General features: G+C 38.6%; 1 protein-coding gene across 6 annotated transcripts in view; it reads right to left on the bottom strand.

Annotated features, from left to right (window-relative positions):
* Positions 1-19,282, bottom strand: part of SH3KBP1 (SH3 domain containing kinase binding protein 1) — a 232,590-nt gene that overhangs the window by 45,019 nt on the left and 168,289 nt on the right. For all 6 annotated transcript variants that reach the window (XM_080377614.1, XM_080377613.1, XM_080377615.1 and 3 more), the window contains one exon: positions 10,872-10,966. In XM_080377614.1, coding sequence (XP_080233740.1) covers positions 10,872-10,966 — 95 coding nt within the window. The remainder of the gene's footprint in view (positions 1-10,871; positions 10,967-19,282) is intronic.

Below are 19,282 nucleotides of genomic sequence, written 5' to 3'. Positions count from 1 at the left end.
AAAATATACAATTGGCAAGCTAAACTTACAAAGTAAAAGTTCAGACTATTCAGAGTATTGAGATATGCCACAACACTGCAGGGTTTGAAAAAATGAAATTTTCATGGTAGGATACAACAGTTTCACAGAAATCTCCACTAGAATACATAGTTCCTTGCATGATTTTTTTTTTTTTAAAAAAGTCCCAGCAGTTGGCAGTTGTATTCATCAAATGTCTGCTTTCCTTCTGCCTTGTAAAGTTGTTCTTATCAAGAAGAATGTTGAGCTGGTGAAATTGCATTATTCAGAAAGCAATGAAGACCTCTTACACTTGCACTGACAGCTTTCACATGTTTGCTCTGCTATGCTGGAGCCACACGTTAAATTACTACAACCTTCTTGTAAACACCTCTCTAGAGTCTTTCTATAACTGATAGCCAACCTCATAATCTGAAGAAAACCAAACCAACTTTAATGTGAACAAATGTGTCCATAGCACTTTTCAGGACATCATCCATACACACAGAGATATATGCAATATATAAAGGCTTCTGAATTTGATGATTTAAGGCCTCATAGAAAGGTAAATCTGAAGGACAAGCACTCTGTTGTTCAGCTCACCCATGCAGAGCACCCGTGGGGCAGCAGTGCTGCCTGCCTCTGGGCTTGACTGCAGCACTGGGGTCAAGAGGTCCCAACTCTCACAAATGCTGAAGAAGGCCACAGGACAGGCTCTGTGATTTTTAAAACTGGTGCATGACAACACTGAGCAAAACCAATAATGTGTAGGGAAATTTCAACCTTTTTTTTTTTTTTACCCTGTTATTGAATAACTGCTTTGATTTAAATATGGTCAGGTGTAAAAAAATCTTTATTATTTTAGTAACTTTGAAATGAACTAAACTAAACCTGACTTCACACTGCATCAGGTCTTCATTAATACATCCTTGTCATTGTGGGGAAACAACATCATGTTAAAGCTGGGTGAAAAAAGCAGTTTAATAATATTCAAGAATATTTCTTTAAAATTTCTTACTATATTCAGTACCACAATGCTGAAACCAAGACATACTGTCAAAATCCAATTTTATTTTAGAAGTCAGAAAATAATCGATTTTAGAGTCTTCTCTAAATTCTCATAAATTCTCATAAAACTTGGTAAAATACCTACGAATTAAGGAAGGCGTCTCTCCAGAAGCTTACATTACACCCACCCTGTGCTACCTATGACTGCTCAAAATGATCAAGATTTGTTACTTATTAAGCTCCGTTACTGGGATTGAGACCTTACAGTATAGTGCAAAATTTGTTAAAATACTTTTGAAGAAAATCATTAAGATTTAAAGCATCTGGTTAGTAATCAAGTACTCCTCAGCAGAAACACAGTTTTAAAATCTGGCATTAAGGCAGAATGAATCTCTCAACAAATACCTAATCCAAGGTGATTTAGATAAAAGAGACCGACAGACAATAAATTAAATCTTCTGAGGCAGTCCTGGAGAACACCTTTACATACACTTTCTTGCAAACACTCATAGATTATGAAATACTGAAAGAAAAGTATGAGAGGAAACCTCCCAGTCTAGCTCTTTTTGGCCCCTAACCAAGGGATTTGTCCTGCTCAGGTCCGCAGCCTATGTCCCAGAAGCCCCAAATTCTGCATGGATTTCTTCCCAGCTCTCATCAACTATCATACTCAAGCCATACGGAACCTTACATTTGGTAACACCAGCTGCCTCTTTTAAAGCTTTAGAAGTCAAACAGGTAAATTTCCTTTATCCATAGGCTCCAGGGGTCTACCGAGAATTTACTATGTCAACACTGTATGGAAGGAAATGGAAGAGACTGTCAGAAATTAGACAGTATTTCAGCTGTGGTTACGCTACCCTTTCCCAACTGTGGTTTTTACTGGAAGGCACAACAAAAAAGATACCTCTCCAGAAGACACAGTCTGTTCCAAGAACTGGCCCAATTTACTGGGCTCTGCAAAAAAGAAACTGGTTGAGAATAATGAACAACCTGCAATACTCAGGATGTTAGAGCAGAGGATCTAGCAGACCAGATATATTTTGTCTGTTAAATCTGTTTCAGGCTAGATCTAACCTTTTGACTTCACACTCTGTGACTAAATGGTTTAATCAGTAATGAAGCTGAAATGCTTTGATGAAATATTTGTACAAACAGGAATAATCATGTTGCTCATTGAACAAAACAATCTCTTCTGGGGATTCAGTTCACTTGCAATGTTCAGTCAGCAGAATATCATGGAGAAATAAATACGTTCCATGTCATAAAACTCTAGCACTCTAATACTCAAAACTAAATTAGCTAACACAAACATGAAAGGTGGTGTTAGGAACAGGCATAATTTATGCTTCTGATAAACCAAGATATAATATTTACATGATTTTTTTTTATTTAGAAAAATTATAAAGACATCGAACAAACCATTTGAAGGATTATTTAATGCTATTACAAGTTAGATCACAGACATCTTAAGACCAGGGTCCTAATTACAATTGGTAATTACTTGATACTATATGTGTATTTTTACTTTTCCTTTAAATAGTTCTCCTGACCCTGAAAAGGGTATACCATCATATAATACCATCAAACCAGCAGGGGAACCCAACATTCAGGATAAAAGAAAGGATGAAGCTAAGCAGTGAGTCTAAAGCCCACACTGTGAGCAATAATCACAGTTTTCCAGATGCCTCAGCATTTCAGACATATCTTTTGTAAGCACTGGGCACAAAAAAATTCTTTCCTTTTTTATCTTAAAATATGTCAACTTTTTAGATTATTCTGGCTGTCTTAAACGTACTTACAAATAAACTCAACTCTTTTCAAATGATGTAATTGTTGAAGCATTGCATGCATGGGGGATCCTACCACTTCACCTACATAACTTGGCATGAACTTCCATTTATCAAAATTCAAATTTGGGATTTCCCAGGAACAAAAGAATCCCTTCCTCTGAAGGCACTGCTTTAGCACTGCAATCAGGGATAACAACACGAGGAAAAGAGAACTTCGGTGCATACTTTAAAAGTATCATAAATATACTGACAGGAAGAATATTCAAGTGCTGACTGCTCCCTTTTCCCCTGTACTGATCTTAGGCTTCACAGTTTATTTAAGCATTCAGCACAAACAGTAGTGTTTCAGTAACGTTTCTAAAGATACCAGTGAAATGCAAGCTGCACCTGGTACCTTATTAAACATAGTCAGGCTTTATCTCTACACAGACCTTACTTAATGCCCCATTGCTAATCGCAGCAGCTGAGTAATGCTGCAAGATACAAGTGTTAAAATACTATAAACAGAAGTCTTGGCCAAGGATAAGGTTCAGGCAAGAAGAAAAACTAGAGGACAATTACTCACAGTCTGTTTTCCCTATAACTTACTGAGTGTATCAAATAATTTTAGAAAATGAACATATTTATTTATTTGATCATCAGCGTCCCCACAAGTTTTATATAACTGCTTTGTATCACTCATATGAGGAAACACTCATGCTTCTATGCAATGACACAAGTTTTAACCCATGCACTTGCCACACACATTAGAAGCATGTCAAAAAGTTCTCTCATTCTGCAGGACATACTCTTGTCTACCATCCCACATGGCACTGTGGCTTCAAACCCAGCAAAAATCCAAACCTTCTCATTCCCCTTAGGTGAAAACCTTCAAAGGAACATTTCAGGTCAGGTCAAAATGACCCTACCGCTAAGCCAGGCTCTTGGCAATCCTGCTCCTCCTGTCACCCTTTCCTGCTCACACGGCCTTGTGCATCCTGTGGCCAATGTTGCCAGAAGCAACGCAAAAGGGCAGAAGCAGAACTGTCCCTTTCAGCAGCCACCTACCATCAACCACGTAAAACTGTACCCTTGGCACGATCACTTCGCAAAACAGTTTCTTGTATGAAATCAGCAACTTTGGTATGAGCAGGTTTCTCAATTAGCTAAGGAGGTGGGATGTCTTGGGGGAAAAACTGGTGCTAAGCACAGCGTAGGGGTCAAGGAACACAGAAAGCAAATTAGGTACGGCTATTAGATCTGGCCAAAGACGTGTTGAATAATTCATGGTTATCGCAGGAGAGAAAAGGGCATGCACCAAGACAATTTATGGTACCATTCTCTCTAAGGGAAATACCTATTTATTTCCAAAGGCAAGCAGTAAGTGCCTTTATTGCTTACATGCTACTCTTTAAACACAAAACATCATAAAAGCTTTCTTAAAGCTGTCACAAAAGCTTTCTTAAAACTAGACACTATTTGATCCTTTCAGTTTCTGTTTGTGAGATTGTTGCAGAAGTTACAAATGCTCAAAATATCTTGTATTAAAACCCCAAACAGTGGCATCTGCATGACCAAATATTTAGTATCAACAAAAATTCACTGTGTTGCTCTGACAGAAAGCTATTTTTATATTTTATTAAAGCAGATTGTATCTTCCCCTGCATAACTTAATTTTTTTTGTATTGTTGGATTAGTAAATTCATTTCTAAAAATGAAATAAAAGCTTTTAGCTGTCAATCAAGGAAAAACAAAATTACCTGAATGACTACCATGTAATAAGATTAACTTCTTCCCTTCTTTCAAAAGAGACAACCTTAAGCTACCATACTTCTGCTTTGCAAATTTCTGTTTTCTTGACCAATTAGCTTTGTTTTTAATGACCTCAAATATTATCACTCTTTTGTTTTTTTACCCATAGAGGGGAAAATACTGAAAATTTCATCTTAATATGGAAAAATGACTGATACTATGTACCTATTTGCTCATACTGAAAGAAAAACTGAAAGTCTTCTAATTCCTCCACCTACGTCTATAACCAATGGTTCTACAATATTTGTGTGCTGTTTGCAATTAAAAGCACACGGAAAAAATCAGCAATGATAAAAGCCCCATAGAAACAAATGCAGGCAACAGACAGGTTTCTACCCTAGTGACACCACAACCTAGCAAAATGTTCAATTAAGTATCAACTAGTATCCTCCTCTATCACACCATCCAGTCCCTGCTCCTTCCCCTGCTCATGGCCTCAACTCACTGGCAAGATTGTTGTACATAGCACTTACTAATTTCATCCCTTTAGGAGCCTCCTGCATCCATTAGAGCAGCTGTTTTCCTTCACAGTCCTACCCAGCTGAGTTCGACTTGGCAATTGCTCAGCTAAAGAAAGTGCTCTGGACAATTACCTCCTGCACCAGGATGAGCATTCAAAGATGGTTGTAAGAGAGAAAACCAAGAGAATTGTTTTGGCAAAAGGGCCATAGTCGGGTAACTGTCTATAAATACAGTAAGGGTGAAATGAAGTGCCTGATGACAACCCTAAGAATTGGAAAATATTAAGTGCTCCACATAAGGACAGATCCCATATTCTAACATGGACAAATGCAAAAAGGTGTCCCTACAATAGTGAAAATGTGACTTTAAGAAAGTGACTATCAAGACTAAAACGCATCTCACTGCTTCCTTATACCCTTCTACTCACCTGTACTTACTTGTCTGTCTTACCACTTGATTGCAAGTGGTTTTGGGCAGGGACTCACTAAATGTACAGCATTTTGAACGACAAAATTTGCAAATCTCCCAGTAAATTACTAACAATAACACGAACAGCAAATACTATTTTTGCAAAAACTGACTGACATTACGCTTACTTTCAGAAACTAGGTTTATGGCTCTTTTTTCCCCAATGCAGAATTAAGCACTACAAATTGGACTGCCATTAAATATGTGGATTGTCATTACATATCTAGACCAGATAATTTGTCATGTAAGTCACTAGTGACAGACATTACCTTGCTGTGTCTTTCATGATACCAATGCATCAATTTTCCCAGTTCTATCTGAAAAGCAACAGCAAGATTTTGGAAGACTGTACTTCACTGTTACTTTCTTTTTCACCTCATTAGTCCTTCAGTTTTGATGAATCCACAAGAATGCTGGATGCCCCCCATGAAACTCGCCTCCTCATGAAAGCTCCTTTGCAAAATCAGAAAGGACCCCCTATTATATTCATCCATCACTTCAGTGCAACACAATCCTACCACCAATGCCACATCTTCAGCTGTTGGCCTGTAGCAGGAGAAGAGAGGCTTTGCCATCCAGGTAGGTGGTGGAGGCTGAGAGAAAGCCCGGTAGGATGCAGAGAGCAAGGCACAAGATTATGATTCCATCTGATATATTAATACCTATTAATTTCAACATCTTATAAATTCAGAATTAGCGGAATTGCCACTGATACTGCCCTCCACTACTCCTACTCTGATAATAAGGGTTCAAGTGAGGATACCCTTCTATTACAGTCAGCTTTTCAAATTTGCAATGATTTTTGAAGCAGTTAATTATTTTATTTATCCAGACTGTTTTCATTCCTGGCAACAAAGTAGTCTTTATTGCCTAGAGCTCAGGTAGGTTGACACAGTACAATGAAATCTTTCACACTCTCAGAAGTAAAACTGCTTTCAAATGAATGCACAGCTGCCAGTGTGTGGTTGATGTATTTGCCTTGAAACTACTTAGCTATTACTATCAATTCTTCACACAGGTCATTTTCTGTATGCTGGTGAAATCTCCAGAATCCTATGCATTTAATCATAATTTATTAGAGCTACTAAGAAATTTGTAGTGTTTGCATAAAGAGTGTTTATTAACACTAGAAAGGAGCCTATTTTTAGCCTACATCTAGAAGTGCTGGAATGAAAAATCCTAAAAGGTTTTCAAGATGCCAGTTGAAGATGTCATGTGAATTTTCTATTGCTTTAAAAGCAACTCTATTTATTATAAATACAATCTCCAAAATCAATATTTAAGCACGATAAAACATCTGTTTGCCACTCTCTTTCAGCTGCACAGTGCTCTATGTTCTTGTCCTTATCCAAATCCTGTCAGGAACATTTTGAAGACAACTAAAAAAATCACCCAAGAAATACAAATATTTGACATTACAAAGGATAACCTACAGGGTCAATCTCATGGCCTCTTGCCACTCATAGCTTTTCAGTTGATGAATGTATCTTATCATCAAATTGCACAACAGTCAGCTGTACAAGTAAAATTACTGTATTTTGCTTTTTGTTCTCTTTCTTCCAAAGGAGTATTTTTCTTAGACCTCTTTTTGCAAAGCAAATGTACCAGGTCAACAGTTTTATTGCCTTGAAGATGAAGTTTTTACCTTCCTTACGATTCTGAGCAATATTTTCTGGTCTTTCATCTTTAAATATTTTGCACGAAGTAATTAAAGGACTACTATTTGTCCACTTTAATTTCCAGTAATTAATACATAAAACCTTTTCTATGTATCTACAAAGGTATTTGCTTCACTGGGGAAAAGCAAAAGCCATTGGGAAAAATTTTAACCTATGAGAAAACAACTGTTACTACCACATGTTTGGACTCTATACCTTCGTGTACCTTTTCCATGATTTAGGCCTATGCATTTAATTAAAAAATGACTCAACATCCTGTTTAATCAGCAATTATTTCTAGCTGTCATTCTTGCATAATACCAACCTTACCTTTTTTTATCTCCCAAAATACATTTCATTCTGACCTGTAAATGACCAGCCTCTACTGACTCACCTGAGTGTTTAAGTAAAACTTATCAGCAAATTCCCCAAGTCACTAGAGAAGTCACTTGTGATTCAGTAAATCCGTTCAAAGTATTCTTTAGCTATTTCATAAAAACCCTACAATATTCAAATTCCATTACCATAAAAGCCTATAGGAAAGGTCTGACCAGCTTTTGAGTCAAGATCACAACATCCATCAAAACAGAGTGAGAACCTGAAACAGCTTCTGCAAAGGCCATGACAAAAAAAGTATCAGTTTGTTCTTTATTTGACAGATATATGTTAATCTTGAAAAAGGGACCTTTATATCTAATTTAGCTGAAAAAGAGAGAAACCTGATATAATCTTATCCTTTTTATCTGCAGGGGCATTTTTAAAATGGTGATTTTGAATTCTGCATGTACTGACACTGTTCCTTTGTAATTCTTTCCACAAAATAAAGTTTTTACATTTTAAGATGAATACCAGATTAACAGCTTCCTCATACACATATTCTCACATGTGCATACACAAATACACAGGTTCTCCTAGTAACTTACCATTTAACTCATTTAATTAATAAATTAAAAAATTAATAAATAATAAAAAATAATAGAAATAAAATAATCCCCTTCCTCTTAGTACCTATCAAGTGCTATCTCATCTTCATGCTTTTAAGATTCTTGTATTTTACTTTCATCCCCCATTCTTGTGTTGCTCACTCCAGCCACTTCCACACAACCTCACCAGTGCTGTTGTTTTCAATTAAATGCAAATTCAGTACGAGTTAAAATTGTGAGTCTTCAACATTCCTATAGATCTGACTGTGTGAAAATAGATAGCCTACTGAGGGACTTTTCATACCAAGAATTTATATCACTTTCTGGTTTTAGTGATTTCAAAAAAGTACATTATTTTATGATAATGTATCTGTGGTTGTAGGAAGTACTAGGGCATGCACCTCTGTCTTTAAAAAGTAACAATCTCCTCTCCTTGGGTCTAGGTAATTGGGAAGAATAAATTCGAAGTTCTCCAGCATAGAAAGCAAACCCTGCAAAACAATTTCTTGCAAATAGATTAAAAGAACCTCTGTAATCTGATAGCAAAGCAAAATCATGATAATAGTTTCTGAAGTACTCCATACATTTCCGTTTAATTCCTCTTAGTATGGATCACTAATTGGTCATGGAAAGGACTCTCTAAGCATGGTAATTTGAATTCCAGGTAAAAGGCAATTCTCTAGCAGAAGCTATTAGTGGGCAGAAAGGTGAGGCTGACTTTGTTATTGCTGACTAAAAGAAAAACAACAACATCTGCTTCAGAAGATTCAGACTAAAATAAAGCTACTATATTGCATGGTAGAGGATGAAGCAAACCACACTGTTTTCAGAACTCTACAGCAAGGACACTGACTCCACATCACCTGATTTTTAAACTATTTGTTAAAAACAGATGAAAAAGCCCCACTAGTCTGACTGCAATGAGGTCTGCAAACCACAAAAGGATCTGCAAAGTGACTGCTTCTTAATCACTGCTTCTTCAGTAATTCAGATTAGTTCAGACACAGCATAAAAAAAGTATCCGTGCAGAAATGCCAAGCCTTCTTGCATTGATATCCCCCACTCTCCAGAGGCATGGTTTTATGTAATTGTTCATAGATATGTGACATACCACAGAAAAAAAGAAGAAAACTGAATAAAATATCTGCAGTGATATCCAGAAAATATCAAGCTGGAAAGTAGGAAGTCAGGGGGATATGCTACAGAATATACTGACTAACTTCGCACTGCATGGTTGTGAAAACAGATCAATTCAGTGAAATCATCACCTCAGTTGTTATAAAAGACAAATATCCTCCATTGTGGGGGCAGAGGCAGCAGGAAAAAGAAAATGGGAAAAAGCAAGCAAATGAAAACTCACACTGAAACCTCAGTACAATAATTGTCTCTTTATCTATGTATGCTGAAGACCACAGCTCCACCTGGAGTCTAGCCATCTCAGAGAGTTAAATCAACCTGGTCAATAAAGCATAAAGCTAACAGGAGCAATGTCTTAAAAGCCATTTCCATGATCAGAGACACTGTTAAATACTCACACAAGAACATTCTAAATCAGGTAAAGCCAAACAGTTTTCAAGACAAGCTAAACAAAAAAGTCATTGAGGGCAAGTCATCAAAGGATATTTAATGTACACTATTTTCTAAATTTGCCGATTCTCTTCCTACCAGATGTCTGCTAATTTTTCCTTGGTTACACATAGATTCGTCAGGACAAAGATGTCCTCTAGGATAGCAAATGGTTTAGTATATAGTCAATGCTGCCCCAGGTGTACTTCCCAAAGTTTTTGGTTTTTTCCACTCATGTGCCAAATTGCTCAGTCAAGTAACAATTTCTTATGAAACATACCAATTACAGAATTTGAAACTTACTAATTACAGAATTCATTCTTTTACTTTCATGTAAGCACAAACAACAACCAGCACTATTGTGCACACCTTTACAATTCATCTACATCAGGAAAAATCCACATCCTTTTCTAGTTTGTAGCTTTTTTTCCCCCAAATACTTATGTCCAGCAGTCAAAAACACTTGAGCAAACTGTGAAGTCTTTAAACAAGAGCAGGAAATTAAGTGCACTTAAACTACAAGCTGTTCTTTGTAACATGGTACATAGCTCTCCTAAAAGAGAACCAACCATTTCCTCACCATCTTACTGTATAATTTTTGGAGATTTAGTATAAATCCTGGCACTAGCTTTTCATTTCTAATCTTGAATCACTTCAAGTATTTTAAAGAAAAGAACACAGATCTATAATTATTTAATTTACTTTCTGTTTTATCATCTTTTTCTGTGAGTGACTACATTTTAAGTAAGTGTTTAGTTCATTAAGCTAACTTAGGCACATTATCTCCATCTAACCCAAAAAATCTAATTCACAATTCCTACAAGAAAGATCACTCACACATCTAACAGAGATGTTCAAAGCTGTTGCTTTCTTGAGTCTTCCAGTTTGTTCTCTAGGCTTTTATGTTTGTTCCAGGGATCAATCTACAATTTATGTAGATCTGCCAGCAGATTCAACTTAAACTGATTCAAATTGTAAACTCAAGAGTAAACGTCTGCTATTCTTAACGTTATCAAGGTAAGGCTCTAAAGCACAAGAGGAAGGGAGATGTAAGGCTCTCTGAAGTTTATGTAATGTTTCATTGTCAAACTAGCATTGTTTTAGGAAGGACACTGTCAAAAGCACAAACAGGGATTTTACAGCAATTAAGTGATGCTGATTTTAAAAACCAGATCCCCAATTATAGGAGAAAATATTGCTTTTACCTTACTGATAAGTGTGACGACATCACCTTCTCGGATTGTGAGTTCATCATCATTCTGTGCTTCATAGGGAAATATCACTTTGCAATATTCCTTGGCTGAAAGAAAGAACAGCATGATAAATTATCACTTTATAACAACCGCTTATCCAAGGGTAAAATTCTTTATTAAATGTTCTGTGTCTCTTTGAGCTGCTTTATTTTCTTGCCATGTTTTTCCTTGTATTTTAGACCTTCATAAACAGTATGAAATATTTTAAAAATTACATACTGATAAGCATTCCCACACACGTCATCTAGGGAGTTGGCTCTGTAGCCCCTAGAACCATTATCTCAAATGATATTGCTCCAGACAGCAACCTGCCACAAACTATTTCCCCTAGAGAAAGCCTGTGTCTGACACTTACTTCCAATAATTCCACTGGTATGGCCTCCTACCAGATCACATAAATTGGAAGCATAAAGGACCCAGTAGCTTGACACAGCTTATCTATCCCCTGGTATGCAAAAAAGCAGCTATTTCTGAATTTATAAAGATGATAAAATAATAAATAATACATTAATAAATGTAAACACTATCATAACAAAACCTTCTGCACACTCAGCATAAAAGAAGAGTTTTGAATATTAGTCTGAAGTCTCCTCTTCCCTTTTCCCTTTACTGTCTATAAATAAGGGAATCATCTCAACTTTCATCTGGAAAATACCAGAGCCAGCACTCCTACTCAGAAATCATAAAGAGCAGTTGTCATGAAAAGCAGTTACTTACAACTTGTTTCTGTGCAACAGACAAGTATGTCAATGTGCCTTACAAATAAAAAGGGAGTATGTATTCCAGCTGTTAAATAATGTATAAAAATAGGTGATATTCTAAGACAGAAGGTTTAAAAAGACCAAAGAAACACAGAGAAATCACTGGACCTGTTGTAGAAGGGCATGTGACTTTGTAGAAGTCTTCACCTAAATTTAAATGTCTCAGTTTTGATGACTTCTGCATCTAGTCAACTGTCATGTTGGATGCAGAGAAACCGGTACTTGCAGGCCACAGAAACCTGAATTAATTTAAAACAACAGGACTTACTTCTTTATACTTACTACAAAGAGAACCTGCACGGTATTTGAGGCTCCACCGGGGGGTCAGTTCAGCTGCCCAGACACTAAGTGTCACTTCAGACAGTTGTGTGTACGTAAGACACTCACGCCGTTGGCAGATATGATGCACTACCTACAGAAGAGACAGGCCCCTCTGGAAGCAAGCCAAAATACCCTGCAGTACCTCCTCCATGTGTAGGCTACTGATGTCAGCCCCCAGGGCTGGGCCTGGTATCTGGATTTAGATTCAGGCACCTGATGTTAGAACTGGCAATCTCAGTGCCTAGTGACTTGAACACCATCAACTGTAAAGTGAGGGAAGCCTTGAAAGTTGCTTTTCACCCCAAGGGCAGACACCGACGTTTGATCAGCTGAATCCCACTCTGAACTCCCTGGATAGCAGTGACAGATCTCCACTGGGACCCACTGGAGCACAGACACCAAATTCACGTGGCTATACTGAAGCTTGGGGCTTTGACTCAGAAGCTGCATGCCAACTGCTGAAGTTTAGTGACGTGAAGATCAGCCTCAAATAAGCAGCAAACACACGTGCATGTCAAGGGTTGCTGTCTGTAAGCACCACCAGCCTGAGAAATGAAACAGTACTAATGGGGAAGAGGAAAGCTCTTCTCCAGTTCACACACTGCCACTCGTAAATGGCATGTATTTTATGTGGCACTGGTTCAAGTAAACAAGAATTTCTTAGGCTTCACAGATTTATTTTCCTGAACACAAAAATTTAAATTTATCCATGATCATTAGCAGTTGGTTTTCTGGCCTTGCCCTGTACTGGGTCTGGCTGGGATGGAGTTAATTTTCTTCACAGCAGCCCACATGTGCTGTGTTTTGGATTTGTGACTACAACAGCACCGGTAACACACCACTCAGTGCTTTGGCTATTGCTGAGCAGTACCTGCATGGCACCAAGGCTTCATCTTTTCTCCTTTTCCCCATTCCGGACCCCTGCAAGTAGGCCAGGGGTGGGCAAGAAGCTGGAAGGGTACACAGCCAGCACAGCTGACCCAAGGTGGGCAAAGGCATACTCCATGCCATATAACCCCCACTCAGCAACAGAAAAGGGTGGGCTTGGGGGGTGTTGGTCTGGGAGGTAGCTATTGCTTGGAGACTGGCTGGGCACTGGTCCACTCGTGGTGGCTGGTAATTGATTGCCTTTGCATCGCCTCTTTTTTTTCCTCTTTCATTCACTTATTAAACTGTCATTATTAATGAGTTTTCTTGCTTTTTCTCCCCCTTTTCTCTCCCCTATAGGGGAGCAAGTGGCTGGGTGGACCTTAGCTGCTGACTGGGGTCAACCCACCATACCCCCTTCTGATGTCTCTGAATAAACAAGTCAGGTGAAGACAATGAACATGACTTTGACAAAAACATGAGCAAGATAAAAAAATAAATCACTCTCCCTGGTTCTGAGAGCAGGGAACACTGTTAAATAAACATTTGGTAACATTGTCAAACAACTAGGTATGTGAGCGCCACGAGGTCACGGTTCAGATTTCAAGAGGACGAAAGGGGTGTCTAACTGCTATTTTACTGCGTTATGGAGGAACAGTTTGGATCTCTCTTCATGGACTTGGCTAGGATGTTTCACCTGCTCACTGTCTTTGTCTTCAAGACAGTATAATAACATTTTATATAAAAGCTGGTGGAAAGTTGACACATACTGACTTAGGTCAGGTAGATGCAGAGAGCATCTAAGATAAAACGTGAGATTCAGCACATTTTTACACTTCAGTGTGTACACTATCTTAAAAAATTGGGGGTGGGGTGGGGGGTGGTGTGTGTGCCCTATGCTAGAGTATCCACATCCTGAAAATCAGCTTTGTTAAACAGTAAATTCAGTGAATTAGTACAGAGGCGATGTAGATATAATACTGTACTAAAGAAGGTGAGTGCTGCACACTCAGGGAAGTCTATGTTTCTGGAGACAGGCTTAGCACTTCTTTTTTCGGATACGGAACAGAAGCCAGGCTGGGTTCTCAGAGGCAAAAACCACCTGGGCCCAAGAAGGATCATTCCTGAACGCCCATTCTCATGTACATAAATTATTCCTCTGTTCAATAACAGTATAATCTCCAGATTAGGTGGGAAGATAAGCACAATGCACAGCTAATCGACAGAGAACAGCCACTACACCACAGTAACAGCACTGTGCTGAAAGGACATGAGTCGTGCAGCTCTTGCTCAAGGTGTGGATGAATCCCGTGTGTTTCAGATTAAATAATGCTTTGAACAGCAAGTGTCCAGGGAGCTCGTGTCTCCTGAGGCCTGTAACAGGTCATCCTACCTCATCTCCCCCTTACTATTTGAAGACTGAATTTGAATCATCTTTCAAGATGAAGCTCCCAACGGACAACAGTGGCTATGGTTTCAGCATCTGAAAAAGTCAGTTGATAATCAGAAAAGTAAGTCCTCTCTTTTTTTTTTTTTTTATTTTTAAGAACGTTTCCTTTAAAAGTTAAGTGTCAGTGTGGATCTCACAGTAAGCGGTTGTCAAAAGCAGCAAGACTTAACCCATGAACTCACAGTCCTTTCACTCATAGCAAATGGATACACATCTTTGCCTTCTAGTTTTTATGTCAAGAACTCTGTCCTCCCATGACCTGTCTGCCCTCCCCACCAAGTTCTTACCCTTCTTTCTTTTTTTTTTTTTTTTTTACAGAGAAACAAGGAATTAAACTAGAGAAAAATGTGAAAACCCAGATCTTAAACTTAGCCAAATGCTGATACAGTTCATAAAGAGCCAAGAGACAATCTTGTGGGAGGCACAAGAGGGAAGTGGGGGAGGGTCACAGCTTCCCGTGCTCTGAAGGCTAGTGCAAGAACACAGAGTGAAGGCACAGCCATGGAAAAAATATTGTTTTATGTATAGCAGAAGTGTGGACTCCTTGAGTGCAATTCACACCGACCTGCACTAAATCAATACATTCCTCTGTCTAACAAGGACCCTGTGGATCATACTGCAACAGAGCTACGTCTCCAAAACATGATGGGTTTGGAACAATGTAAATGACTTGACAAAATCAGCTTTCAAACTTCTCCTAAGGGAATGGTAGACCAATGTGACTTAAGTAAGTAAAAGCAAAGCCAACAGGACTCAAAATAATATGAACCTTTAAAATAAGATTAATAAAAGCAGAGAAGAATCTAATAGGTATGTCACTTTGGTACTAAACTTGTCCTTACTCAGCACAGCACAATATTGCAAGAGGATGCAGAAGCACTTAATTTCAACAGTTATGTTTAGATAGGAAGGAAAAAAAAGATAAAAGGAAACACTGATTTCAGACACAGCACTTAGAGACTACACTAGAACTTGCCGAATTTGGGGGGTTTGCAAGTGAAAAAAACCACTACAAAACTAACAGTCAAAATAATATAACCTATTCCAAGCCTGGTAAAAAGGCTTAAGCCAAATTAAAGCTTCAAACTAAGATATCAATAGCAAGCATCTCAAATGTAGATGATAAATCTAATTTTTACATTTGACATTCAAGGCTGGGTTTACACATCACAGATGGTTCTTCCAGAAGCCTTGCTTTTTGACTCTGACCTGAAGACATCTTAAATATATACCTCCTAATAAAACCCCAACAGCAGACATCTTGGAAACAGTAAGGGAGGAGAAAAGATGATGTTAATTAACTTCTCAGTTCTCATTTATTAATTCAACAATAATACACTCTGTCAGGCCAGAGTCTCTCCCTGCAGACTCGCAGTGCCTCCCAAGCAAAGGAGAACAATACGCCACAGACAACAGGCATTGCTCAGGGAACCGAGTGACCACATCAACCTTACAGTGTATCTTGCAACTCAAACAGGCTGGAGCTAATGCAGGATGTTTAGCTTGTTCAGAACATATTCTGAACCAAGGGGGCTTGGGCTAGGTATAATCTCATTTGAAAATATGTATCCTCAGCTACATCCTGTGATTTTTGAACCGTACTGTTCCAACTAGACTAGATACAATGACAACACAACAAAAGGCATCTCCTCTGCCCACCTCCCTCCTAGTCCTGTCCTTCAGAAGGAAGAACAAAGCCATCGCTAGCTTCCCTGACAGACCAAAAGCCCAGGGTGACATGTGATTCCCCTTCCCAGCATAATTCTCATAACTCAGAAGTAGGAAGAAAATGCAGCAAAGAACTAGGTATTTATCGCACGTGGTCTGTCACTGCCCACACTTCACTGAGGAAAAAGTCTCAGGACCATCCTAAACACTATAAAGGGATGATCCTCTAAGAAGAACATTATGTTTTATGGGGGTAGTTCACATGCATCTTTGTTCAGCATCTTATGTCCCACAGTCTGTTCCAAGCTCAAAATGTGGCCTGTTTGGTACAGCCTCAAAATATATAAAATCTAGTGAAAAATTACTTCACTGTTACCAAAACCATAAAGCAGATGAAAAAAATCTTAAGACAACATTCAGTAAAATTTGGGTTTACTATTAATTGCTACACTCCAGACTCACAAATGGACTGCACTAATAAATATTTTCACAGAATTTCATGAGATGTAAACTGTCAAAACATCACCTCATCAAACCAAAAACCCAGAAACAGTATTAATTAGGGCCTCATTAATCCAGATTCAGCTACTACTTGTACCTTCTGCCATCATGCAAAAAGACTAATTGCTTGCCAGGATTCTGGTATTCCTATGCAATAGTTTAACACAAATTGTAATCAGTCAGTGAGTGGAGTAATGAAATTAAGTGCCATGGTCAGTGCATTCTGTGACTTACTACTGCCTTTGCTGTTTTGTTGTTTGCTTATTTATACTCCATTTTTGCAGTTGCAGTAATCTATAGTAGCTCTTTCAGTCATTGCGGATGTTTTTGCTTTGCTGAATTTCAGAATCCAACAGAGCTACTTAAAAATGTATATATATGTTCTACAATATAGTGTTTTCACTGCTAGCCACTTAAACTAAAAGCAAGCTACTTCATAGAAAAAACAGTATTTCTCACTCCAGAGGCACAATTATAAATGCACACACATGCATGTGCCATCCCAGCTATGTAAGAGATATGAAAATTCAACAGCAGAATAATTCTCCTATAAGTCTAGGCATCCAAAAATCTAAACCAAACAGCTCTCCCCTCTTCTCTTCAAAGATGCATTCTTTCATTCTTGAAAGGTTAGTGATGTTTTCCAAGGGACCACTCACACTCTGTAAGGATTTGTACTTCCACTGTGCTCTCCCTTTGAGCAAAAAGTCCTCTTTGGCCCTGAAGAGTCATCTATTTATCCTCCAAAATCTTAAGCCCACTTTTTAGGGAGATGTTCATAGCATATTGCTAGGAGATGCACCTACAGAACATACTTCTCTGTCTCTTGCTCTGACCAACTCCCATTGCAGAACTTAGGCCACCTTGCATGTACTAAGAGCGAACAGTAAGCACATGAAGTACCTTGCTGCAAATCACTGCCCTATCGCATCAGAAAAACTACAGAAAAAAGCAGACCCAATTCAAGATGTAGGAAGAGAGAGCAACCACCACTCCATACTGAAGCCCCTGTCAGCAGAGGGAAGATGCTCACTGTTTCCTCTCTCAGCGGGCTTTCACAGTGCAACTACTTTTTAAATCCAGTTGAGACCAAGCAATAACAGCGTCAGTCAAGGAAAGAAACAGGGGAAGATGAAAAATTGTATTATTCCTCTGCCAACATAATCTCTCTCTTGCTTGCAGCATACAGCTCCAGCAGTAACCCCAAGGGAATCTAAATCATATATCCAAAAGCCCCCTCTCCATACCGAGCTTGATCTACAGATCTTCTGTTTCTTGCTACTTCTTTGGACAATGGCACAGTATCTGTTTTGTTCAGCAATTAAAGACTCCAAAGAAGACTGGGACACTACCACCCCAGGCAAAAATGAAATTAGCTGAGGTCCAAGGTGGAATTAATAACTATTTTATGCTGGACACTGCAATCAGAACATTTACCATACTCCTCATGTCTGACTATCAGACATTAACTGTATTATGAACAAATTATTCCTCCACCTTATAAAAAAACAAACCACACTGAATTATGTTTCATTTTCACTAAAAGGTTTTTCAATTTAAATGAAGGACAACTTCAACTGATTGAGAAGTATCTCCTGTGATGCCATTTTTGGCTAAGACAATTACATATAATTACATTATATCAGATTTTTCTACATGTGCTTCTCTTTCTCAAGCAAGAACAGAGATGCCAAAAATTTTACTGAGGCCCCAGAGATTCTGGGAAAGATAGAATGTCGTAAATAATAAAGGTTAGGTAAAATTCATAGAAACATGCAACGACACTGTACAAATAAGCAGCCCATCCTTCTCACAAATTCTGGCAAAAGGTATGTTGAATGATGTTTGCACACAGCCATGGTGAAAACAGACAGCAACAGAACAGGGATTTTCTGACCAAAAAGGCATATTCAAAGAAAATAACAAAAAGCTGAAAGAAGAACTAGCCAGAGCCCAAAAGTGTTGATGGAGAAATGTCTCTGTGTCAACCAGAGCCCAATGTGTCACTGTAGAAGGTACAGTTCTCTAACCATCGTTCAGAAGGTTTCCACATTTGTTTGCAAGTGGTGAAAATACAAAACCCCAGTACCCTGGGATGCAATTCAGTGAGCAGCTTCAGCCGTCAGAAGTATGAGCTGATGTAGAAAGAGGCAGCTGTCTCCCAGCCTGGCTTACCACACAAGGGTTATTGCTGCAGGGGGAAAAGCCCACGGGACACACCTTCTGATGGCACCTGCACTCAGGCCGGCATAACCTGCTCAAGCTGCAGGTTGGGAAAGGTAATTCCAAAACACATTGGTTCAGAAGCCCTGCTCTACACTACCAGCTCGAACATTTTTCAGTATTTCAAGTTCTCACTTCCTCAGGGCAACTGAGTTCTTGCAGAACTTCCCATTAACACCCTAGTGGCACAAGGGGAACAAGGTAACAGGATGCAGCAAGTCAATTAGTGTGGTGCAGCTAATGGACAACAACTCACCAAAAGCTGTTTTAAGCTGCTTTTGCAACTCTGAGCTGAAAACGTGGTAAAACAGGTTATAACCATACACTTCTCTCAGAGGGCCCTGCTCTGCTGCTCCAGATGCTTGTCTTCCTATGTCTGTCTGTGTTTCAGTTCTGACAGCCAATGTTATCTGCTAACTCTCTAAAAGGATAAACACATCAGGGAAGGAGAAGGCCTGTGCAAGACTTCAAAACTCAACACTTTATATTATAGTCAAATTTCTTTTCTAAGGTATGGCTATGTTATCTTCCTTCTTATTCTTTTCTACCAGCATCCATAACATTTAGTTGTA

The sequence above is a fragment of the Falco punctatus genome, assembly GCF_963210335.1.
Source record: "Falco punctatus genome assembly, chromosome: 2".
NCBI lineage: Eukaryota > Metazoa > Chordata > Aves > Falconiformes > Falconidae > Falco > Falco punctatus.
Note: the sequence above shows the minus strand (reverse complement) of the source record. Positions and strands in the feature narration are given on the sequence as shown.